This window comes from Indicator indicator, unplaced genomic scaffold, assembly GCF_027791375.1.
Source record: "Indicator indicator isolate 239-I01 unplaced genomic scaffold, UM_Iind_1.1 iindUn_scaffold_901, whole genome shotgun sequence".
Classification (NCBI taxonomy): domain Eukaryota; kingdom Metazoa; phylum Chordata; class Aves; order Piciformes; family Indicatoridae; genus Indicator; species Indicator indicator.
In genome coordinates this window covers 25,944-50,000 of record NW_026539303.1, presented here as the reverse complement: position 1 = coordinate 50,000, position 24,057 = coordinate 25,944, and the positions used below count along the sequence as shown (strand labels likewise).

At 51.3% G+C, this 24,057-nt stretch overlaps 2 protein-coding genes across 2 annotated transcripts in view; one reads left to right on the top strand and one right to left on the bottom strand.

Moving 5' to 3' along the window:
- The first annotated feature begins 1,348 nt into the window (after positions 1–1,348).
- LOC128980516 (sodium-driven chloride bicarbonate exchanger-like) lies at positions 1,349–6,889 on the top strand. The gene is made up of 11 exons (XM_054398988.1): positions 1,349–1,396; positions 1,789–1,864; positions 2,530–2,665; positions 2,883–3,043; positions 3,317–3,437; positions 3,776–3,961; positions 4,290–4,377; positions 4,635–4,781; positions 4,948–5,039; positions 5,387–5,561; positions 6,872–6,889. The coding sequence occupies exons 1-11, from the start codon at positions 1,349–1,351 to the stop codon at positions 6,887–6,889; spliced, it is 1,248 nt and encodes a 415-aa protein (XP_054254963.1).
- Positions 6,890–7,995: 1,106 nt separating this feature from the next.
- The window catches only part of LOC128980515 (serine-rich adhesin for platelets-like), a 31,056-nt gene continuing 14,994 nt past the window's right edge, over positions 7,996–24,057 (bottom strand). Inside the window, exons 3-8 of the mRNA XM_054398987.1 lie at positions 21,914–21,935; positions 19,130–19,168; positions 16,886–16,959; positions 15,383–15,515; positions 13,108–14,472; positions 7,996–8,550 (exon numbers count right to left, since the gene is read on the bottom strand). Coding sequence (XP_054254962.1) covers positions 7,996–8,550; positions 13,108–14,472; positions 15,383–15,515; positions 16,886–16,959; positions 19,130–19,168; positions 21,914–21,935 — 2,188 coding nt within the window. The remainder of the gene's footprint in view (positions 8,551–13,107; positions 14,473–15,382; positions 15,516–16,885; positions 16,960–19,129; positions 19,169–21,913; positions 21,936–24,057) is intronic.

The following is a 24,057-nucleotide window of genomic DNA, read 5'->3' as shown; positions in this document are numbered from 1 at the left end:
TTGAGTATTTCATTCCCATCACTCTGTCACCTTACTCTGTTTCAGCTGGCAGCCAGCCCAGCTCTTCCCTCTTCCCTTCCCACTCAGCTTCCTCATCTGCTGTGGGGAGAGGATGGTTCCAGGCTTGGCTGTGCCCTTCAGGCCCAGACCAGACCATACCTGCAGCCTTCCAGGCTTGACAACATCTTTCCTGTGCAACTTTGTGCCTGTTTGGGGCTGCTCTGGGAGAGACCTACAGAGCCCTTATGGTGAACCCCAGGTGGGGGCAGAGAAGGAGTCCTGGGCTTTGGGTTGGTTTGGTGGTGTGGAGAAGGCTTTGGCTTGGTGGAGTTCTGTGTGCTGCAGCTGCTCCTGCACTGCTTGGCACTGGAGTTTGTAGGGATCAGTGGCAGCTCCATTGAACCTGCCAGTGACATTCTGGATTTCTATCCAGATCCCAGGGAGGGTTTTCTGTGATTCCTTTGAAAGTCATTTTAGAGCCTTTAGAGTCTCCCCCACTGCCCATTCACCACAGACACCATGGCAGTGCCATCCTGCTGTGCCAGCTGCTGCCACGGCACTGGGTGCTGCCCCATTGCTGGGTGTTGCCCCATGCTGGGTGCTGCCCCTGTGACTGGAGGAAAGGAAAAACCTTGAGAGTTGTGGATTTGTTGGGGTTTGTTGTTTTTCTTGTAGGAAACGGTGCCTGTGGAGTCTCTCTACCCTCAGTGTTTCCCTGGTGCATCAGAGGCAGCAGTGCCAGCCCAGCACATGCCCACACAGCCCCCCAGGCTGTGCCAGGCTCTGCCCCTGGCCTGACTGCCTGGGCAGCCGCACCCAGGCCAGGCTGGCAGCGCTGTGTGGGCACAGGGACTGGCCCTGCCCCAGCCCCCCTGCCCTGTGGGCAGCCCTTGGTGCTGGGGGCAGGCAGCAGCTCGCCCCTTGCCCACCCAGCCCCTGGCTGCTCCGTGGCAGCAAATCTCACCCACTATGGAGCAAACCAAACAAGGCCCTGAGCAGTTGGCCCCCAGGGCCGCTCCAGAGCAGCCCTGCCTTTTCCCCAGCCTGCCTTTGGTGTCTCTTGGTGTCTGTGCACAAGCCCTACTGGCCTTCACCTTCCCCCCACATTCACACCCAGGGGCACTTTTGCTTCCCTGTGTCTCTGTGCTTTTGCTTCCCAAGGACTCGCTAAGTGCCCAGACTTTGAGGTCACCATGGGGCATCTCTGCCTCCATGGTGTTGGTGCTCCCTGGGAGCCACCTGAGCTTCAGCTCCTCTCCGTGAGGACTGCTCTGGTGTGCTGGGGGAATCTGGCCCCTTGATTGCTCTCAAGGTGCAATTCTCTCCCAAGCCAGCCAGAGAGGCGACGATGGATGAGAACGGAGGAGACCAAATGGCCTCCCTGAAGGACTTACTGGTAGTGTGGCTGGGGCTCTGCCCAGGGGCCAAGCATCCCCCACAGACACAGGAAAGCTCTCCCCCAAATCCCAGAGGCATTTCCCCAGAGGGCAGAGGGGTGGGCAGGAGCTGATGCTTTGCTCTGCTCTGCCTCAGCCTCGCTGCTCAGAGCAAGGAGCGAATGGGAAGGAAAACCTCCTGCAAGTCAAACCTCCCTACAGCTCCCTGGGAGCAGCTTGGAGTGAGGCTGCTGTTGGTCTCTTCTGCCACATAACCAGAGATAGGATGAGAGGGAATGGGTTTAAGTTGTGCCAGGGGGCTTCACATTGGACATGTGGACTTCTGTGGGCACAGGGGTGGGGCAGGTGAAGGACCCCTGCACAACTTTGCCCTCTTCTCCTTGCTGAGCAGGAATACAATGAAGAGGCAGTGGCTGACCAGGGAAAATGGAGCAGCACTGCCAGTAACTATGAGGATGAGCTGGAAAGTAAGTCTGCCCTGAGAGCCTGGGACAGGAGCCACCAGCCCAGCACCTTTTCCCGTGGCACCAGGGTGGTGCTTCCTCCTGGGAAGGGCTGCTCTGGCTGAGCAGTGCCACTGCCTCCCCCATCTGTGCAGCACCAGGAGCACTGCAAGTGACTCTTCCTTTGCAGGCCACCGTACCCAGCACGTGGGGAGGGGGCGGCTGCTGAGAAGCCGATCCCCCAGCTGTGGCAGGCAGGGTGAGTGCCACCGCGGTGTGCCCTGAGCTCCCTGGGGCTGTGTGCACCTGGGGGCTTCTGCAAGCAGCTCCTGGTGGGGCTTGCTGCCCTCCAGAGGGATTTAGCAAGGCCTCCTTTTGCCAGGCTTTGCTCAGGTGGGGCTTTAAGGCACTTCCATGCACAATGGACTGAGGCTCCTCTTCCTTAGAGGGATCCTGGCATTAAGAAGGGAACTATGGGGAAGGAAAGCTGCCCACCCTGAGGCAGAGGGGGAACAGATGCTTCCCCTGCTCCATGGCTGTGTGCAAGCCTGGACAGAGGAGTCCAGGGGACAGGAGCCAGCCCAGCATTTCTGGCTGAGCTGGTGCTGAGCTGATGGTCACTGACACGTGAGCAGGACAGAGCTGAGTCAGGCAGGCTGACAGGACAGAGCTTTGTCTTCTGCCCCCAGCCAGTCCACCCCAGCGGGTGCAGGCCATCCTTGGGAGCCAGGAGGACGAGCAGCATGCTCCCCACAGACTCTTCTGCCAGCTGGCTGAGATCTGCGTGGCAGAGGGGGAAGCTGCTGAGTGGAAGGATGCAGCAAGGTAAATCCCTGCTGCTGGCAGCGGTGGCAGAGGAGCCCTGGGCCAGCAGCACTCAGAGCTCTTCTTTCCTCCCTGTGGCATGCTAAGCTGTCACAGCTGCTGCTGCTGCTGCTGCCAGGAGCCTTCTTCTCTTGCTACCCCACAGCTCTCTCCAAGGGCTCCCAAAGCTGGGGGCACTTTTCCCATCCCTGGGGCTGATCACATCCCCTGTCTGCAGGTGGTTCAGGTTTGAGGAGGACGTGGAAGACGGTGGCGAGCGCTGGAGCAAGCCCTACGTGGCCACACTGTCCCTGCCCAGCCTCTTGCAGCTGAGGAGCTTGATCAGCAGTGGCACAGTGCTGCTGGACATTGGGGCCAGTGGCATGGAAGAGATTGCAGGTACCCTGGGTTCTGTATCCCTCTGGCAGTGGCCAAACTCAGCTGCCTCTGGTGCCCTTCCCTCCCCAGTCAAACCCCACCCCAATGGCAGAGCCTTTCCCAGGAGTCCTGCTGTGCTTTGCAGTTGTGCCTTGGATGTAGAGCTGGAGAAGCTGCTTCAGAACATTCTCCAGCCAAAAAGAAGCAGGGCTCAGGGCTTGGCAGGTTGCTCTTAGAAAGGGTTGGCACTGGGGGGTTCTGCTCTGATGGCTTCTTCCCCTCTGCCACCCCCAGATGCCATCCTGTGCCAGCAGGGACACAGCTCAGGGCTTGATGAGGAGGCGCTGGCAAGAGTGCGAGAAGTGCTTCTGCTGCAGCATCAGCATCGGATCAGCAAGGAGAGGAAGAGCTGCCTGCCCAGGGCTGTGGCACGAGGTGAGCAGTGCTGCAGGGTCTGGCAGCAGCTGAAGGCTTCTGCAGGGCTTGGGCCCCATCAGGCTTGTCCTGGCAGAGCAGCTGCAGCCTGTCCACCTCTCTGAGTGCCTTTCTTTCCCTGCCAGTGGCAGCACTCAGCCCTTGGCCTTCTGCAGACGCTGCTGGGGCTGAAGGTGGGGGGAAGCAGGAGAGCTCCACAAGGGCTTTAAGCAAGGTGAGACCCCTGCAGCTTTCTTCTGCCTTCAGGGCCAGGTTGGCTCTGGCAAGGGTGGCCCCAGGGTGGGCTGCAGAGCACCCAGGGCTTTGCTCTTGGGGCAGCTGCCTGAGAATTGCTTCTTGTGCCCAGGCGGAGCTGCGCTTGCTGAAGAGAATTCCCAGCGGGGCTGAAGCCTGCAGCCTGCTCGTAGGGGAGCTGGGGGCCCTTCAGCAGCCCCTCCTGGCCTTTGTCCGCCTGGCCCAGGCTGTCCTCCTCCCGGGGCTGACCGAAGTGCCCATCCCAACCAGGTCTGAGGGAGAAGCACACAGCTTGGCTTTCCCAAGAGCCCCACACCACAACATCCAACTGCATGCATCACTTGGGCCTCCCAAGAGGCCCCCCCACAGCTCCTTGCTTTGTGTCTCCCTTCCCTGGTGGAGCTTTGATAGCCACCAGCCCATCTCAGTGGCACTTGGCCCCCAACTTAAACTTGGGATAGATTCTGATGAACTTCAGATTCCTTGCCTGTGTGTCCCCACTCCAGCCATACTCTGGGCTGGCAGCTCCCAGGGCTTTCCTTGGGTGCTCCTTCAGCAAGGACACCTTCTTCATTCTCATTTTGCTTTTCTTGCCCAGGTTCCTCTTTGTTTTGCTGGGACCAGCAGGAAGAGCCCAGCAGTACCATGAGGTCGGCAGGGCCATGGCTACTCTCATGATGGATGAGGTACCAGGAGATGAGGGAGCTCTGGGTCACCTCTGCCCTTAAGCAAAAGGCTGTGGTGTGCCATTGGGGATGGGGACCTTGTGCAGGAGATGATTCCACCTCCCACACTGGAGAGAAGTTTGATCTGGGGGAAATGTGCCTGCCGTTCCCAGCAGGAATGCTGGGGAACATTCTCCTGCATCTAGCCAGGAGCTTATTGCCCTGGAGAGGGCATCCAAGGTGGGCTGTCCTCTCAGCAGCTTGCCTCCTGCTGGCAGGTTTTCCAAGCAGTTGCCTACAAAGGCAAGAAGCCAGGTGACCTGGTGGCTGGCCTGGAGGAGTTCCTGGAGCGGGTGAAGGTCTTGCCAGCAGGCCAGTGGGATCCCTCCATCCGGATCAAGCCCCCGGAAAAGGTCCCTCCCCAGGTGGGCGCTGCAGGGAGGGAGGCGTGAGGGGCATGGGCAGCATGGCAGCACGGCTGGGCATGTGCTCAGGGGGCCAGGCTCTCAGGGCCCCCCTCCGTCAGTCGCAGGGCCAGAGCAGGAGGAATGGTCACAGGTGGGCATCTGTACCTTGCTCCCATTTTCCCAGGAGAAAAGGAAGGTGCCAGGAGCTGTGGAGGGCAGCGCTGCGTCGAGCGAGCCGGCGAGACACGCTGGGCCTGAGCTGGAGTGCACAGGAAGGTGATGTGAGCTTCACCTGTGTGGGCTTGGGTCTGGTGGCCTCGGAAACGTGAGCCTGCAGCTGCTTGACTGGGGCTGGGGGCAGAGGGGTAAAGCCCTGCAGGGAGAGCTCTGCTGCTGCAGGCAGAGACTGCTCCAGGCAGAGGGGAGGGGCTCTCGCCTCAGGTCTGCTTTTGCTGCGGGAGCTTTCCTGTGTGCCTCCATTTCTCCTGCTGGGGATAAAGCAGGCTCCAGCAGACTTCTGCTTTTCAGCACTGCAGGTTCCTCCGTGCTTGTGGCTGCCCTTGTGCAGCAGAGAGCTGCACAGCCCTCCCCGCAGCACACTCAGGAGCTCTTCTTCCCTCCAGGCTCTGTGGAGGTTTCATCCAGGACGTGAAGCGCAAAGCGCCCTGGTTCTGGAGCGACTTTCGGGATGCCTTCAGCTTGCAGTGTCTGGCGTCCGTCCTCTTCCTCTACTGTGCCTGCATGTCCCCTGTCATCACCTTCGGCGGCCTGCTGGGGGAGGCGACCGAAGGCTACCTAGTGAGCAGCTCTCTCTGCTGGCTGGCATGGGGAGGGGCCCAGCCGCGGGCACAAGTCCCTGCTGCAGTTTTCCCTTGCAATAGGGATGCTCATCTTGGTGGCTTAGGGCTGTAGGTTGTATCTATATGGCTGCTGTGTCTCCTCACCAGCCTTGCAATTCCAAATCCCGTCCGTGCTCACTGCTGCCACCTGCTGTTTAATTTTTGGTACTGCAGTTCTGCATGGGACTGTGGTGTCCCGTCCATGCACACTGCTGCCACCTGCTGTTTAACTGTCGGTACTGCAGTTCTGCATGGGAGTGTGGTGTCCTGTCAGTGCTCAGTGCTGCCACCTGCTGTTTAATTGTCTGTACTGCAGTTCTGCATGGGAGTGTGGTGTCCTGTCAGTGCTCAGTGCTGCCACCTGCTCTTTATTTGTCGGTACTGCAGTTCTGCATGGGAGTGTGGTGTCCTGTGCTCAGTGCTGCCACCTGCTCTTTGTCAGCTCTGCAGTTCTGCATGGGAGTGTGGTGTCCTGTCAGTGCTCAGTGCTGCCACCTGCTGTTGAATTGTAGGTACTGCAGTTCTGCATGGGAGTGGAGAGAGAAGATCAGCACTGATGCAAAACAGGCTGCCCAGTCAGGTTGTTGGGTCTCCTTTGCTGGAGACGTCGAAGCCCAATGTGGGAGCACTCCTGCGAGGCCTGCCCTGGATGACCCTGCTTTGGCAGTGTTCTGGGACTCGATGCTCTCCAGAGGTCCCTTTCAACCTGTACCATTCTATGATTCTGTTTCAAGAGTTTAGGGAGAAGAGAAGCCTTTAGATTACTACAAAGTGCCTTTGCAGGTCAAGACTTGTGGAAGCTGATGCTTACCATGGCTGTTTCTCCTCAGCAGTTAGGTTTGCATTATGAGTGCACATCATCTCTTTCGGTGTTTGATTAGCTATTTGCCTTTTGAGATCTCATATATATATATATATATACACATATATTCATTCTGATATCAATGAGGCAAGGTATCAGTTTGCTTTTAAATATAGCTTCATTTGCTTCCAAAACCTTCTGAGCTAGTCTGGCAATTTATTTGGAGGTGTTTTCTCCAAATGAATGTTGGGGGATATTTCCTCAACCCACTACAGAGGTACAGATATAAACTACAAGCATGTGCCACAGTTCTTTGGTGTATTTCACAAGGAATCCCCACTTCAAGTGTTCTGTAAGGATTCTCTGTGTGTTGTGGACATACTTTGCCCTTCACAGACCCCCTCTGTGCACAGGAACCTCCTGTTCACTGTTCATCCTCTTCACCATGACCCCATTTGTCTTCTCAGCAAGTTGATGTTTGTTAGAGTGGAGTGGTGATTGTACCCAGGAGCTAGCTGGGCTTGAAAACTTATCCATCCCCTTCCTATTAATTACCCTTTAATGCCTGCTTCTATTGCACAGATTCATCTATCATCCTGCTTGATTCTGGGGGAATACAGCCATTGCATGACAATTATTGCTGGAGCATAAAGAGCAGACCTAAAGACCACCTGAAGAAGAAAACAGAGACAGTGTGGGATGAGATCAAGTGAAGGAAAAATCAGCCAGAGAAGCAAATTGCAATGACCTACTGACAAAAGAAAATGAAGAAACCATGGCCAGGTAGCCCTGAACAAGATTAATTGCTACACATTTCTTTTTGCTTTGCAATTTTTTGGTCTTATTTAATCTTTCTTTGTAAAGGTGCTGTGCTTTATAAGCTCTAACTCCACCCATACTTATATCTTCCAGCTCCTCTCTTTGCATCCCCTGGAGCATTGCTATCAATTCGGCTTTCGTCACTCAAATTTCAGCCAGCTGAGGATTTTTGCTCCGTTGATCTCTGATAGAATCATAGAATGGCTTAGGTTGGAAGGGACCTTAGAGACTGTCATGGTGTTGGGTTTTTTTTCCTTCATTTATTACTCTGAGTTCAGAACCAAGAGCTCTGGATATAAACCTTGAACAGAAATAGACAATTTACAAAAGGTCTAAGCAGTATAACCACGAGTACCACACAGGAGAGACAAGCTAGGCGTGGAGAGAACTGTCTGAAAAGTTAACCAAGTGGTGCTGTGCATTTATTAGTAGTTTACTTGTTCAGCAAACAAGAAATCAAGATCCAGGACAAAATAAACCAAAGCCCTAAAAATCCCTTTAAAGTATCATTGAGTGGAATGGGAGGCCTGTCGAAAAGTGTTGGTAGGGGAGGATGATTAATCAGTACAAACGGGAGGGCAAATTTCCTTTGGAGGCTTTCAAGCGTCGGAGGTGGTGGTTGGTGGTGTCCCACGTTATGTGCACAATACAAACCTCATCCATTTTCCCCAGTAGAGAAATAAAAAGCACAGTTTATTATAAACTGAAGTAAAAAAAAAAAAGAAAAAACAAACAAAACAGAAGGGGAGAAAAAAACCCAACTCAACTCAAATCACAGTTTTGTCATTGGTATGTGAAGGTTGTTCCAGGGGCCCATCCAGAGCTCCTCTTCGTCTGACTGTGTGTGTTCACTGTGTGACTCCAAGGGCTCTTTGCTGTCCTCACCATCAACAAGTGACTCCTGCTCCTCTGTGCTTTTGATTCTGGAGCCCCCTGCCTTCGCCACCGAGCCCTCGGCTCCGGCAGCCGAGGAGGCGAAGGAGACACCACAGGGCCTCGTGTTCATTTTGTCGCCGGCAGCCGGCCCCCTGGACAACGTGCTCAGTGGCACGCTCTCCTCCTGTGTCACTGCCAGCTTGTCCAGTTTCCTGAACTGTTTGCCCAGCCTCACTGGAGAGGTGACTTTTAAGTTATTGGCCAGGCAGCTGCGCCGGGTTCTGACCACAGAGCCGTTCTGGGCGATGTAGAGGTTCCCGTTGACGTTGGCTTGGCTGCTGGGGTTGCTGAGGCGATTCCTCTGGCTGGAATCAGGAGCGCTGTCTTCTCCGGTGGAGCCGGTCTCATACTCTGGGTCCACTATCAGCTTGATCCTTTTCTTTCTGGCCCACTGTTTGATGAGAAAGAGAAATGCTGTTAAAGTTCTGTGCCGTTGCTTACTTTCCCCCTTTGCCCTTTCCCTGTTCTTTCTTTTGCCTTTTACTTAGATAGAGAATCATAGAGTCATGGAATCGTAGAACCATAGAATCCTAGTCATAGAACTATGGAGTCATAGAATAACAGAATCATAAACTCATAGAACCATAGAATCATAGTCATAGAACCATGGAGTCGTAGAATAACAGAATCATAAACTCATAGAATCATAGTCATAGAACCACGGAATCATAGAATAACAGAATCATAAAATCACAGAACCACAGAATGATAGAACCAGAGTCATAGAATCATAGAACAATAGAATCATAGAACCACAGAACCATAGAATCATAGAACCACAGTATCATAGAACCACAGAATCATAAAATCACAGAACTGCAGAATCATAGAACCATAGAATCATAAAATCATAGAACCACAGAATCATAGAACCACGGAATCACAGAATCACAGAATAGTCTGGAAGGGACCTCCAAAAGTCATCTAGTCCAACCCCCAACTAATTAGTCACTCACTGACTTGGTGCTTCACTTTGTATCTTTCCTCTTAGGTTCTACTCAGATAGAGTAGAACCTGTTTCATTTATTGATTTATGTAACACTTGGACACACAAACAGTTTTTTGCACTAAAGTTTGCACTAAAGTTGCCAGCTAAATATATGAAGTCAGCAAGACTTTCATTTTGCTGCATTAGCTCAATGTGAGTCAGACAATGTATGAAAACAGGAAGGGATTTCTTCAAGTTAGGGTATTTGGGTTGGTTTTGTTTTTTTGCTAAAGGTGCATTTAGCATTAAAGGTGCTCTTATTTAACCTGAAGTGCACCTCCTTTGCAGAACCCTGAGAGCAGAGACATTGCTCTCAGAAGTAAAACTTCTGTACATGTCTCTCTTACAAGGAAAGGGAAAAAACTTTTTCTATCAGAAACCAAAAGAATTATAGAATGGTTTGGGTTGGAGTGGATCTTGAAGATCATCCAGTTCCAACCTCCTGCCATGAGCAGGGACACCTCACACTTCATCAGGTTGCTCAGAGCCACATCCAGCCTGGCCTTGAACACTTCCAGAGAAGCGGCATCCACAGCTTCCCTGGGCAAACAGTTCCAGTGTCTCCCCACTCTCATTCTCAAGAAATTCTTTCCAATATCTAGTCTCAATCTACTCTACTGAAGCTTAAATTCAATTCCTTCTCCTTTTCTACTGAAGCTTAAATCCATTCCTTCTCGTTTTCTTACTACAAGCCCTTGTAAAAAGTTTCTCCCCAGCTTTCTTATAGGCCCCCTTCAGGTACTGGAAGTCTGTTAGAAGTTCTCCCTGGAGCTTTCTCTTCAGCAGGCTGAACAGCCCCAGCTCTGTCAGCCTGCTGATGTAAGTGACACTGCCACAGTACTACCAGGGAAATGCATTAGAGGTTTCCTTCCAAAGAATTACTGCATTGTAAATTCAGGGCAGAAATGGCACAACATATCCAGCAGAGAATTATCCAGGGACCTACACAAGGGGAATACTCCAGCAAAACTGTCTGGCTAGGAGAAGAGCAGCTTCATCTAAAGCCTTGTGCTGGTTCCAGTCTAGTGGGATTGATGGAAATCCACTGCTGTCAAATGGAAGATGGCAAAAAATGAGACTTTGGCTTTTGAACTGTGTTTCATAGAATTGTCAGGGTTGGAAAGGACCTCAAGGATCATCCAGTGCCAAGCCCCATGCCCTGGGCAGGGACACCTCACACTATAGCAGGTTGCTCACAGCCACCTCCAGCCTGGCTGCAAACACCTCCAGGGATGAGGCTTCCACCACCTCCCTGCGTAACCTGTACCAGTCTCTCACCATCCTCATGGGGAAGAACTTTTTCCTGATACCCAGTCTGAATCTCCCCACTTCTAGTTTTCCTCCATTCCTCCCAGTCCTATCAGTCCCTAACATCCTAAAAAGTCCCTCCCCAGCTGTCATGTAGCACCCTTCACATACTGGAAAGCCACAATAAGGCTAATGCAAACAACCTCCACATAGCTCTGCCACAACCTCCCTCTTATTTGTTTTGAGTTCTGATTGATCTGCCTTCTTGCAGTAGACTGGAACAAGCCACTAGCAGCCTTGGATTAAAAGTGAAACCTCTGTGATGACACTGAGGCAGCAGAAAACCACCACAGTTCCACTCCTACTGCAGCACATGCCTATGCACACAAGGAGAGCCAGGTTTGGGAGGAAGAAAACCATGCGAAGGTACAAACAGGTGGAGATTACTCTTGAGCTTTTAAGAAGCTATTCTGATTTTTACAATCACTTAGATGCTGATTCTTTGGTTCCAGATGAAGACAGAACTGTGCTAAGGAAAGTCCTAGAAGATTTCTCTGGTATCAGCTATTACAGGTTACTGGACTTTAAGAAGCAGGCAGCAGAAGAGAAAAAATAGGTGATGGTTCCCTTCAGCAACTTTGCTGTTGGCTGTCTCCAACTATTAAACAGGTGTTTCAAAATATAATAATAATGATGATAATAATAATGACGATGATAATGATGATGATGATAATAATAATGATGGTAATAATAATAATTATCATCATCATAATAATGATAATAATAATAATACAATCACAGCATTGCTAGGTGCGAAGGGGAGAAGTTGGAAAAGATAATCCACTTCCTTCTCTGACCAAGCTCACTTTATAACCCCCCTTCCCCCCTCTGCTTTCCTCTCTTGTACATCCCCTGCAACCTGAGTCCCATGCTCCAGCAATAGCTTGGTCCCAGCTCTGCTAGGAATACTCTGCACTTCACAGAAGCACAGAATGAAAAGGATTGGAAAGCACCTCTGAAAATCGTGTCCAACCCTCCTGCCAAAGCAGGGTCACCTAGGGCAGGTCACACAGGAGCACAACCAGGCAGGTTTTGAAAGTCTCCAGAGGAGACTCCACAACCTCTCTGGGCAGCCTGCTCCAGGGCTCTGTTACCCTCACAGGAAAGAAGTTTTCCCCATATTGAGGTGGAACTCCTGTGTTCCAGTTTGTGTTCATTGCCCCTTGTCCTATCTCAGGACACCACTGAAAAGAGCCTGGCCCCTTCTTCTTGCCCCTCACCCTTCAGATACTTATAAACGTTTCATAAGATCTTCTCTCAGTCTGCTCCTCTCCAGACTAAACAGCCCCAGGTCTCTCAGCCTTTCCTCATCAGGCAGTGCTCCAGGCCCTTCATTATCCTTGTAGCCTCTGGACTTTCTCCAGCAGTTCCCTCTTGGACTGGGGAGCTCAGAACTGGACACAATACTCCAGATATGGTCTCATCAGGGCAGAGCAGAGGGGAAGAAGAACCTGCCTTGACCTATTGGCCACAGGCTTCCTAATGCACCCCAGACCACAAGAGCATGTTGCTGTGCCATGGATAACTTAATTTGGGAGGTCTGGGAGTGGTGCTTGGCTGCACTTTTAAGCTGTCCTCCTTGCAAACAGGGCTAATGCTTATGGCAGAGCCCTCCCTTGAAGACCAACAAAAGGAGACCATAAATCCTGTATGGCTTCTAAGTCTTTTCATAGAATCATAGAATTGTCAGGGTTGGAAGGGACCCCAAGGATCAGCCAGTTCCAACCCCCCTGCCATGGGCAGGGACACCTCACACTCCAGCAGGTTGCTCACAGCCACATCCAGCCTGGCTGCAAAAACTTCAGGGATGAGGCTTCCACCACCTCCCTGGGCAGCCTGTGCTACCCTCACAGGGAAGAACTTCTTCCTAACATCCAATCTGAATCTACCCATTTCTATTTTTTTTCCATTCCCCCCAGTCCTGTCACTACCTGATATCCTAAAAAGTCCCTCCCCAGCTTTCTTGTAGCCCCTTCAGATACTGGAAAACCACAAGAAGGTCACCTCAGAGCCTTCTCTTCTCCAGACTGAATAGCCCCAACTTTTTCAGTCTATCCTCACAGGAGAGGTGCTCCAGCCCTCTGATCATGCTCATCCTCATTCCTGTTCTTCACTGAATTCCCTGTTTTGTCCCTTTTCCTTCCTGCCTTTCCACTTTGTGACAGACATGAAGACAGGGCCCTTAGCAGGTTTGTGCCATCAGGTCTGCCAACCTCCCCCTCACACCTAAGGCCAAGTGCATAATGCAACAAGAATTCCCTCTAAGAATCCACACTTGACATGAACAGAGCAAATGGACTCCTTCCTGGCCTCACTCAGTGAAAATCCATCTTTCTAGACCCACCACCTGAGGGGCCTCTCAGAATTTGGTTATTTACAGTCCTAATCCCATACAAGGTTCAGACTCTGACACAGTGAGCTCTGATGTTTTCCTTCTGGCTGCCCCTGAAGTGAGTATTGAGTTAGGAAAGACCACGCAGAAGGCACAGCAAACAAGACCACTCCTTACTGCAAACCATCCACCTCCTGGTGTCAAAAGGATGTGGAGTCACCAGTAGTCTCTGACTCCCTAACAGTGGTGTCCAGGCTCTCCTCTGACTGGGACTGACTGGTTTCCTGGGAGCTCTTGTTTCTTGCTTTCTTGCTTTTCACAGTGGTGTCAGAATTTTGCTTCTCAGTGTCAGGGGATGTGGCAGTTTGGCCAGAAGTGCTCCTGCTTTTGCTCCCTTTGGAAGTAGCACTGGTTTCACTTTCCAGGCAGGAAGATTCATTCTTGCTCACACTTTCCTCCCTGTTACTAGTACCTGTGTCAGCCTCTTCTGTGCCTTCATCCAGGCTACCCTCCCCATGAGGAGCTGCTTTTCCTCCCTTGCCTTCAGGAACAGCAGTTTTTGCTTTGCTAGACTTTTGAGCGCCTGCCTTGTTGGAGTTATCTGCCATCTCTTGCTCCACATCTTCTTCATCTTCATCTTCTTCTGACACTTCTTCTATCGTGTCTTCTATCTCCAGGCTGGCAGAGGAGGTTTTGCTCTTGTAGCTGGATCCTGAAGTTTTCCTGTAGCTCGTGTCCCTGTCACTACCTGACGCAGTAGAGCTCACGCTCGATTTCTGGCTGGATCTCCTGGCCCTGCCACGGCTGCTGCCTGGCCTGCTTTTTGTGCTGGACCTTTCAGTGCTTCTTCTGCTGCTGGACTCACTGGTCCCTGACTTGCTGTAGGAGCTTTGGGTAGATGAGCTCACCGACAGGCTACCATCCTCGTCACTGCTAGAGTCTTCCTCATCATCGTCCTCTTCAGATGAGTCCTCCCCCGACTCGCTGCTAGAGCTGGATCCAGATTCCTCGTCCGACTCTCCAAAGTCTTCATCCGAGTCCACAGTACTTTCAGTGGCTTCATCTTGGTCCAGAGTTACTTTCAAGTAGTCTTTGTCTTCTGACTCGGAGCTGGATGACTCCTCCGAAGTGTATCTTCTCCTCTTCCTCTCCTGATCGCTGTCCTCGTGCTCGCTCTCCGCCGTGATGCTTATTGAAACCCCTGACTTGGACTCATCCTCTCCTTCTCCTTTGCTCAAGGGCTCCTGGAACTTCCTGGAGACGCTGATGCGTTTCAAGACGTGGTTGAGCTTTCGCATGGAGGGCCTGGCATCCGTGGACTTCTGGAAGTAACTGCCCCTGATCATCATGCTCTTGTCCTCCTCTGCTTTGCCAGCTGACATCAGCTTGGCGTAGCTGGACTCCTTCCTCCCTCCTTTCACCTTCTGCAGGATCAGGGGGAAGATCTTGGCCTTCTTCCACCGGGAACGAGCAGACTCAGATCTTCCCATGGGCTTGTGAGCACTGACTGCCACACGACTTAAGTGCATGGCTCCTCTCAGCCTCCTCTTGCCCTGGCTGGTCCTGTATGCTCTTCCAGGACCAAGCCTTAGGTCCATCCCACCATCTAAAGGTCTACCTTCTACTTGTGGCCCTGCCATCTGGCTTATGTCTCTGCTTGGAGGACCTCTGCCTGGCATCATGCCCTGCAAATTATGAAAATGGAAACTGGATTATGAGCTGCAAGGTTGTTAGTGTGCAAACTCGGACCCTCCGGAAGTCAGCAGGAATAAATGCAACGTTTTCCCAGCAGCAGAAGGAACTTTCCTGATTTAGAACAGATTTTTTTTTTTTTTTTAAATCAAAGTCAGGAGGAATGCTTTACTTCTAGGTCAGGCTGCAAGAGCACAATTCCCTTACTCTGGTGCAACAGGGAAACAGTTGCTTTTCTCACCTCCTTATTAGGAGGAAGATTGCTGTAGTGCTGGAAGATCATGCTGAGAAATGTTCCCTCTTAGGGTCACAGGATGTTAGGGGTTAGAAGGGACCTCCAGAGATCATTAAGTCCAACCCCATTTAATTAAAACCCATGTGATGGATTTAGTGTCTAGTATTGAGGAAAAACAAAAACCACAAAGGGAACCTTGAAGTCAACTTTCTTCTGGCTGCTGCTGACATTTGCAGGTTTCTTTCCACTCAGCTGTGAAACTGAAGAGAGCTGAGTTCAGGTGAGTACTCTTCTCAGTGGGAAGTCACCAGGGAGAGGCTGAATATTAGCAGCACCCCATCTGGTGAACAACATAAAATGTGATTACCTCAGACTGGGGGGGTTTGTCTTTGAGCTAGAAATCTACATTGGGGGGGGCAGGGGGGCGGAAAGAGAGATGTGGGTATTAAAAGCAACTTTGCACTTCCTTTTCCCTGCTCAAAGGGAAAGAGGTGCTGACACAGACTTTGCTGGGCACCAGAAGGACAAACCGTGATGAGACCTGGAAGATGCTCTTTGGTCTGTGAGGAACACAATCTTCTAATCAATTACAAAAAGACATTGGGCAAAGTTTTAATGGCCTCTCACCTTGTTGCAAAGGCTGAAGCACCCCCACCAGAGACACTTACCTCATCTGCTGCTGGTCCATGAGGGCTGTAGTAGTAGCCACCATCATTCTCCACCACGACTTCCCCATACTCGTCGTACATCCCTGAAGGGGACAGCAGCCTTCGGCGGCTCCCGTACTGAGGCAGCTCGTACCTGGCACAGAAACACCATCACATCTTCAGAACCTGCACCAGCCTGCCTCCACACACAGCCACAAACACACACTGCCCCTTCTCCAAAGGACAACATTCTCACAGAATCTCAGCCTGCTGGGCCTTGGAAGGAACCTCTGGGGATCACCCAGTCCACTCCCGCTGCTAAATCAGAGTCACCCTGAGCAGCTTGCCCAGGATTACAATGGCCAGGAGGGTTTGGAATCTCTCCAGAGAAGGAGACTCCATCACCTCTCTGGGCAGCCTGCTCCAGGCCTCCAGCACCCTCACAGCAAAGAAGTTTCTCCTCATCTTCAGATGGAACCTCCTGGGTTCTAGTTTGGGTTGATTTGCCCTCATGTAGTCTCTGGGCACCACTGAAACGATTCTGGCCCCATCCTCTTGACCCCTGCCTGTTAGCTGTTGATCAGCACTGATCAGATCCCCTCTCAAGCTGCTCTTCTCCAGGTTAAACTGCCCTGGGTCTCTCAGTCTTCCCCTCTCAATAAGATGCTCCACTGGACTCTCTCCAGCAGTTCCCTGTCTCTCTGGAAGAGGGGAGATCCCAGAACTGGACCCGGTACTCCAAAGTGGCCCTGACCTGGGTGGAGAAGTGACTGGGGAGAACCTCCCTTGCCCTGCTGCCCACAGCTTCTTCATGCACCCCAGCACATCAGTGGCTTTCTTGGCCACAAGGACACATTGCTGGCTCGTGGTGAATTTGTCTCCCAGCACTCCGAAGTCCTTCTCTGTGGAGCTGCCTTCCAGCAGGTCCCCCTTCATCTGTCCTGTTGCAGGGGGCTGTTCCTCCCCAGGTGTAAGACCCTACACTTGCCCTGTCTGACCTTCATGAGGTTCCTCTCCTCTGGAGAGAATGAAAGAGCAGGTTCCCTGGGATCAGTTATGGAGAATGTCTGTGAGCTTGTAAGAAGAGCTGTAACCTGAGAAGCTCCCAGTCAGGCAGGCATCAGCAGAACAAGGCAGGGGCATCTTCTTCTCAATAAATGTAAAAGGGCAAACACTGGCTGGGAGCTGGGAGCAGCAAGTATCAGCCACTGAACTCAGGCTGCTGAGCCACAAAAGGGGAGGAGGTGATGGAAATTAATTACCAGACCATCAGAGAGATGCAAATCCCAAAGTGAATACAACAGCAGCATGGTAGCTGGGGTGTGCACTCTGCCAGGGGAACAATTACGTTGATGAAGAAAGAGGGAATTAGGCAACTTTTACAAAGAATCCTTTGTGCACATGAGGGCTGAAGTCAGCCTGAGGTGAAGAAAAGTCCCCAGATCAGATGCTGTGAGAACAAACCTCACCAAGCTGCAAACATCAGCATTTTTCCAAATTAAGAGAGGGAAAAGGAGACTGTACCCATGCTCATAACTGTAGTAATCTTGCCCATAGTATTCCTGCCCTGGATCAATCCCAGACTCCATGCTTAGCTCCTGTCAAAAGAGAAACCCTGGGTGAATGCAGTTATACACAGCAACAACTGATGAAGAAGGTGTAAAGAACAGGCTCTAGGAGTGCAAACACCCAAAATCGGAAATAATAACTTGAGGAACATCAACAGCTGTCAAGAACCACAATGAGAAGCCAGCAGGAGCTTTAAATGATCCTTTCCCTGCTGTATTCCCTGTGAGTGGCTGTTGTCAGCTCAATGCAGTCAGAGAGTCACAATTTGCATCGGGTTGGAAAGGACCCTCCAAGGTCATCTTGCCCAACTCCCCTGCAAGCAGCAGGGACATCTCCAGCCAGAGCAGGCTGCCCAGGGACATCTCCAGTCCGGTCTTGAATATCTTCAGGGATGGGGCCTCCACCACATCTCTGGGCAGCCTGTTCCAGTATTTCACCACTCTGAAGAACTTCCTCCTGATGTGCAACCTAAATCTACCCTAGTTTCAAACCATTGCCCCTCATTCCATCACCACAAGCCCTTCTAACCAGTCCCTCAGCACCACTGTGGTGTGGGACACCACCTGCCTCGTCCCCTACAAGCCTCTCAGCCAGTCACAGCAAATACTCTGCTGCTGCTTGTGCCTCTCACAGTAGAGAGCTGTACTGAAGAGCTTGGGGCTGTTTTACCTACAGAGTCTGCCAGGTCTCTTTGTTTACTGTTTCCTCAACCACCAGCAATCAGCAGCAGCACTGGACTGAGCTCAATACTGCTCTGTATGCTACAAAAGCACTGCTGAGTCACAGAACTGTAGAATCATAAAATGGTCCAGGCCAGAAGGGACCTCCAAAGCTCATCCAGTCTGACCTCCCTGCAGCCAGCAGGGACATCCCCAACTAGATCAGCTTGTCCAGGGTCTCATCAAGCCTCACCTCAAATATCTCCAGGGATGAGGCCTCAACCACCTCCTTTGGGCAACTGTTGCAGTGTTCCACCAACCTCATAGCAAAGAACTTGTTCCTAACATCCAATCTCAATCTGCTCTGCTCTACTTTGAAGCCATTGTGCCTGGTCCTCTCCCTGCAGGCCTCTGCAAACAGTCTCTTTCCATCCTTCTTGTAGCCCCTCCAGGTACTGGCAGGCTGCTCTAAGGTCTCCCTGGAGCCTTCTCATCTCCAGGCTGAACACCCCCAGCTCCCTCAGCCTGTCCTCGTAGCAGAGGTCCTTAAGCTCTGCTCACACATGTAGTCTGGTGTGAGGCTGTTCAGTTCATCTCAAGGCACAACAATCATAGAATTGCAGGGGTTGGAAGGGACCTCTAAAGATCATCACGTGCAAGCCCCCTGCCAAAGAAGGATCACTCTAGGCAGGTTACACAGGAACTCATCCAGGCGGGTTTTGAAAGTCTCCAGAGAAGCAGACTCCACAACCTCTCAGGCAGCCTGCTCCAGGGCTCCAGCACCTTCACAGGAAAGTTTTTCCTCATGTTGAGGTGGAACTTCCTGGGTTCCAGTTTGTATCTACTGCCCCTTGTCCTATCACAGGACACCACTTAAAAGAAACTAGAACCTTTTTCTTGCCACCCAACATTCAGATATTTAGAAACATTTCATAAGATCTCCTCTCAATCTGCTCTTCTCCAGACTAAACAGCCCCAGGGGTCTCATCAGACAGATGTTCCACTCCCTTCAGCATCCTTGTAGCCTCTGTTGGACACTCTCTAGTAGATCCCTGTCCCTCTTGAACTGGTGAGCCCAGAATGGGACCCAGTAATCCAGATGTGGTCTCACCAGGGCGGAAGGAGAACCTGTCTTGACCTGTTGGCCACACTCAATGCACCCCAGGATACCACTGGCCTCATGGCCACAGGAGCACATTGCTGGGCCCTGGATAATGATCAATTATCAGTGACATTGGCAAGCACGGATTATGGTTGGACAGGGGGGGAATTATTCTGTCCTAGAATGTGGACATGAAACCAGGGAAACTTAAAGTCCATGGGAGCAAGTCAAAGGTGCTCAAGGGTAAGTTTTCAAGATGGAAATAGATATTTAATCACACAAAACCTGAATGGAGTAACAATGTCAGGACTTTCCTAAAGGAGTTTTTTTGGGGTGGAGGGAGGGAATAAGACCTAGCAACACACAGGCTTTGGTTAGGAGATGATGTGGAAGCCATTAAAAAGTTATAAACTAATAAGAAAGCAGAGAGAGCTGTACCTCTGGTCTGAGAAGAGAAGGTCTCAGCAACTGCTGTTGCTGCAAAAGAAAATTGGAAAGTGGTTAATGAGGCAGCAACAACTCAAGTGCAGGTCATTTGTGATAATCACTCAACATTAGGGCTTGGAAGGGACCTCCAAAGTTCACCCAGTCCAAGCCCCCAGCCAGAGCAGCATCACCCAGGGCAGCACACACAGAACACATCCAGGGGGGCTGGAAAGGCTCCAGAGCAGGAGACTCCACAACCTCTCTGGGCAGCCTGCTCCAGCACCCTCACAGGGACAAAGTTTTCCCTTCTGTTCCCCTGGCACCTTCTCTGCTCCAGCTTGCCCCCAGTGCCCCTTGGCCTGGCCTTGGCCTGGCTCCAGCCCTGCACATCTTTATCCCCAGCAATAAGGGCAGCCCTGAGAGTCCTCTGCTCCAAGCCCTCAGCTCCCTCAGCCTGGCCTCACAGGAGATCTTCCACTGCCTGCAGCAGCTCTGTGGCTCTGGGATGGACTCTCTCAAGCACTTCCCTGAGGTCCTTCTTGAACTGAGAGGCCCAGAACTGGACACAGTATTCCAGATGTGGCCTCAGCAGGGCAGAGTAGAGGGGGAAGAGAATCTCTTTTGACCTATTCACCCCACTCCTCCTAATCCACCCCAGGATGCCTTTGGTTTTCTTGGCCACTAGGGCAAGATGATGAGTTGAGGTTTGGAGGAAGTCCTAAACCCAAAGGTCCTTTGGAGCCTTTCTGTCAGGTGATGGCAGCTACCTGGATACCACCACACTCACTGAGAAGTAAAATCACACTGCACTCTGTCTTTTTCCTAATGTAAAAGCAAACTCTCAGCTTATGAGCTGATTAAATTATTTAAAGGTGAGTAAATAATTGAATTATTAAATAATGAAGCAATTCAATCACCTGTCAGAACCCAGGAGAACTCTTGCATGGTATCAGATGGTGACAGCATGAAGACAATAGCAGACAAAAAAACCTAACAGGTTGAAAGCAAATGGGAATCTGCAACAAAGGCTGTGGCTCAGCTACTCAAAAACTTGATCAGAGAATCATGGAGTTGTTGTGGTTGGAAAAGATCTCCAAGATCCCCGAGTCCAACCTTCAACCCAACACCACCATAGCCATTAAACCACATCCCCAAGTGCCATGGCCACACAGTCCTTGAACACCTCCAGGGATGGGGACTCTACCACCTCCCTGGGCAGCCTCTTCCAATTCCTGGCCACTCCTGAAGCAAAGAAATTCTTCCTAATCTCCAACCTAACCCTCCCCTGGCACAATTTCAGGCCATGTCCTCTCATTCTATCACCTGATGCTCGAGAGAAAAGGCTGACTCCCACCTGGCTCCAATCTCCTCTCAGCTGTAGAGAGCAATGAGGTCTCCCTCAGCCTCCTCTTCTCCACCCCAACCCCCCCCAGCTCCCTCAGCTGCTTCTCCTTCCCCAGCCCTCTTCTCCAGACCCTTCCCCAGCTCTCTTGCCCTTCTCTGCACCTGCTCCAGCCCTCAGTGTCCTTCTGGCACTCAGGGCCCAGAGCTGAAGCCAGCACTCAAGCTGTGGCCTCCCCAGTGCCCAGCACAGGGCACAAGCCCTGCCCTGCTCCTGCTGCCCACACCATTGCTGCTCCAGGCCAGGCTGCTGCTGCCCTTCTTGCCCACCTGGGCACTGCTGGCTCAACTCCAGCTGCTGCCACCCAGTACCCCCAGGCCCTTTTCTGCAGGACAGCTTTCCAGCCACTCTGCCCCAAGCCTGGAACATCCAGGGGATTGTTGGGACTGAAGTGCAGGGTCCAGCAAATAGCCAAAAGCAAATGGGAATCTGCAGCACAGATCTGATTCCTTATCAAGCTCCCAGTGCCACACCAGTGCTTTAATTCTCTGTAGTCTTTCTATCCTCCTGTGGCTTTTAGCTGAGCACCTCACCACCACCAAGACACTTTAATTTGCAGGACCACTGAGAGTGATTTTTTTCTGCAACTCCAAAGGATGCAGCATTCCTGGGAAAAGCTGACATGAGGGAAAGGACCCTGGGAGTCTGCATGGGGAGGACCAACAGGATAATGCCACAGAATGGTTTGGGTTGGAAGGGAGCTTAAAGATCATGCCATACCCATCATGCCCAACCCCCTGCCATGGGCAGGGACACCTCCCACCAGCTCAGCTTGCTCAAGGCCTCATCCAGCCCGGCCTTGAACACCTCCAGGAAGGGGGCAGCCACAACCTCCCTTGGGCAGCATGTTCCAGTGTCTCACCACCCTCACTCTAAAAAACTTCTTTCTCATCTCCAGTCTCAATCTCCCCTCTCCCAGCTCAAAGCCCTGGCACTCAAAGCTCCCTCATCCTGGCACTCCCAGTCCTTGTCAAAAGTCCCTGCCCAGCTTTCTTGTAGCCCCCTTCAGGTACTGGAAGGCTGCTCTAAGGACTCCCCAGAGCCTTCTCTTTTCCTCTTTCCCCAAGGAGGAGTTTCTCCAGCCCTCTGATCATCTTGGTGGCCTCCTCTGGACCTGCTCCAACAGTTCCAGGTCTTCCTTGTGTTGCAGGCAGTGTTCCCAGTGAGGTCTCAGCAGAGCAGTGCCAAGCAGCAGCCTCCTAGCTTGGGGGCTGTGTTTGTGCCAGGATGATTATAAGCTCTCTGTGAATGGATGCCTCATGAGGCTTTTGAACCCCTTGATATTCCTGACCTCTAAACCACCTTGGGTAGTGAAGAGCTTCATCAGGCAGGGTCTGTGGGGCAAGTGTGTGGATGGAATCCACACCTGAAAGGTACCTGGGGAAGAGCCTTACCTCTTGCTGTGCATATCCTCGCCTGCAAGCCAGAAAAAGAGAAAAAAAAAACAAACAAAAAAACAAACCACATTAGTATATTTCTGTGAGACTAATTTGCAGGTGCATGTGGCCAGCCTTTCTGGAGAGAGGTGACAAGAGAATGCCATCAAAGATAGGGCTAGCAAGAAAAGGAAGGCACATCTGCCACACCTCGATTTCTTCTCTAGGTGTGCTCTGGCCATACCAATCATTGCATGAGAAAGTCAATCTTCTGGGGGGGTCTTTTCTTCCTTTAGGTTGGGAATGAATGAGAGGAAATCCCCAATCCCCAGAAGCCAGAAAGCCAGTGCACCCAGTGGGATTGGCAAAGGGAAGGGAAGGGGCAGGGGGGGGTGAATGTTCTTTGGCTTTCCTCATGCCCCTGTAAGAGAGGTCCTGCTGCACCACCTTCTCTGTTGTCCCACAGACCTGGAGAGACCACCTACAGACAGGCCCTGTTATCTCACACTTCTGCTTAAGCAGGGAAAGAGTTGCTCTGCTGCTTCTGGACTTGCTAGAAAAGGGCCTGGAGCTCCTGCCGCTGATTCCTTGCAACCACATTAGCATTACAATGCCACAGTTCCCAACATTTGCTCAGCAGGGGAGGAGTTCAAAACCCTCTGTGCTCTCCACAGTTACTCTGCCACAGGCTTTGTGCTTTTGCTCTAGTACTGCAAACTTGTTGGTTGTGGTTTGAATTCATTTTCTTGGGGCTATCCATATCCCCTGGCAAATGTGGTTAGGTCTGCCAGGGTCTCCACCACTTCCATGTTTTGTCCCAGCTAGGGAACAGCAGTTTAGGGTCTCACTATTATTATTAAGGAGTTTCCCCTCCCCCCCCCTTTTTTTTTTTTTTTTTTTTTTTTTTTGCCTACAGGCAGCAGCCCAGGGAAAGCCTTTATTTGCCTTGCCTGCAGTGCAGCAGCCCAGGAAAGTCTTTAATTACCCTTCCTACAGGCAGCAACCCAGGGAAAGCCTTCAATTACCCTTGAGTAAATAACAAAGAACAGAGTAGAAGTCCTTTTAAATCTCAAGTAGCACCACCCAGAAAGTTTCCTGTTAATATTCAGTTGTAACATCACATCAGTGCATGGAGTTGATTATTAGCAGCCAAATAATGCTGTTGCCCAGGTAATAGAGAACTAATGAGCAACTGAAATGAAGATTTAGCATCAAAAGATGATCTGTGGCTTTTCAAAGCCCTCTGTAGTTAGCTTTCTGTATCACCTACAACCATCTTCAGATGAAGAAGTGCAGCACAGAGGATAAAGTGAGCCTATTACTCTTAATTGCTCTTGAGTAGTGGCTGCATTGCAGATTAAAAGCATAATAAAAGATATTCTAATTAAATTTGGAATCCAGCTTCCTTAAAAATAGCACCAGGCTGGTTGGAGAGATGCTTGTACTTTTGTGTGGCCATGATGAGCAGAAACACAAGCACCCCCAGAAGACCACAACTACTCAATTCGGCACAAGGATCTATTCTGACCACCCCCCAAAATAAAGGCAAAGGTCAAGGCAACATCATTTGTTTCCAGGCAGGAATGAAAGCTCTCCACCAAGGGAGGAATTGCTTCTGGATGAAAGTGATCAGCCAGCTGCAGTCAGTCAGAGAGAAAGCTTCAGTGCAGAATGGGAAGCAAAGAGGTAGTGATGTAGAAGCCTGTGACAGCTGCTACAGGCTGCTGGTGATTGACATGGAGAAGGCAAGAATGGATTCCCATGCCCACAAAATGCCAACCTTCCCCAGGCCTGTATTGCTCACATAGGTTAAAGGAGCTGGGATTGGTCTAAAGCAACCATTGCCCCAATTCCTGGCAGCTCAGCAGGCATTTGGTGTTTTGTCCTTCAGATCTGTTCCCATCTTCAAAGCAAAAGCATCATAAACCCCAGACACCACTCAGAGAAGGCAACTGCTGATCAGTTGGACTCTCAAAAGGGAGGTTTCCTGCAGTTCATAGCTGGAACTGAGGAGGCAGAGGCTGGAAGGGAGGTGAGTGATGATAAGCTACTGCTTGATGTCAGCTTTGCAAAGGGGACTTCCAAGATGCTCTCTCACTGATGCAATCCCTGCTCCTGCTCAGAACTCTGCCTGGCCAAACAGCTGCTGAAAGGATGAGAGG

Coding starts and splice junctions, on each gene's coding strand:
- LOC128980516 (XM_054398988.1), top strand. CDS start 1,349: ATGGATGAGAACGGAGGAGACCAAATGGCCTCCCTGAAGGACTTACTG. Junction 3,438..3,775: donor AAGGAGAGGAAGAGCTGCCT/GCCCAGGGCTGT, acceptor CTCTTGGGGCAG/CTGCCTGAGAATTGCTTCTT. Junction 4,378..4,634: donor CTACTCTCATGATGGATGAG/GTACCAGGAGAT, acceptor TCCTGCTGGCAG/GTTTTCCAAGCAGTTGCCTA.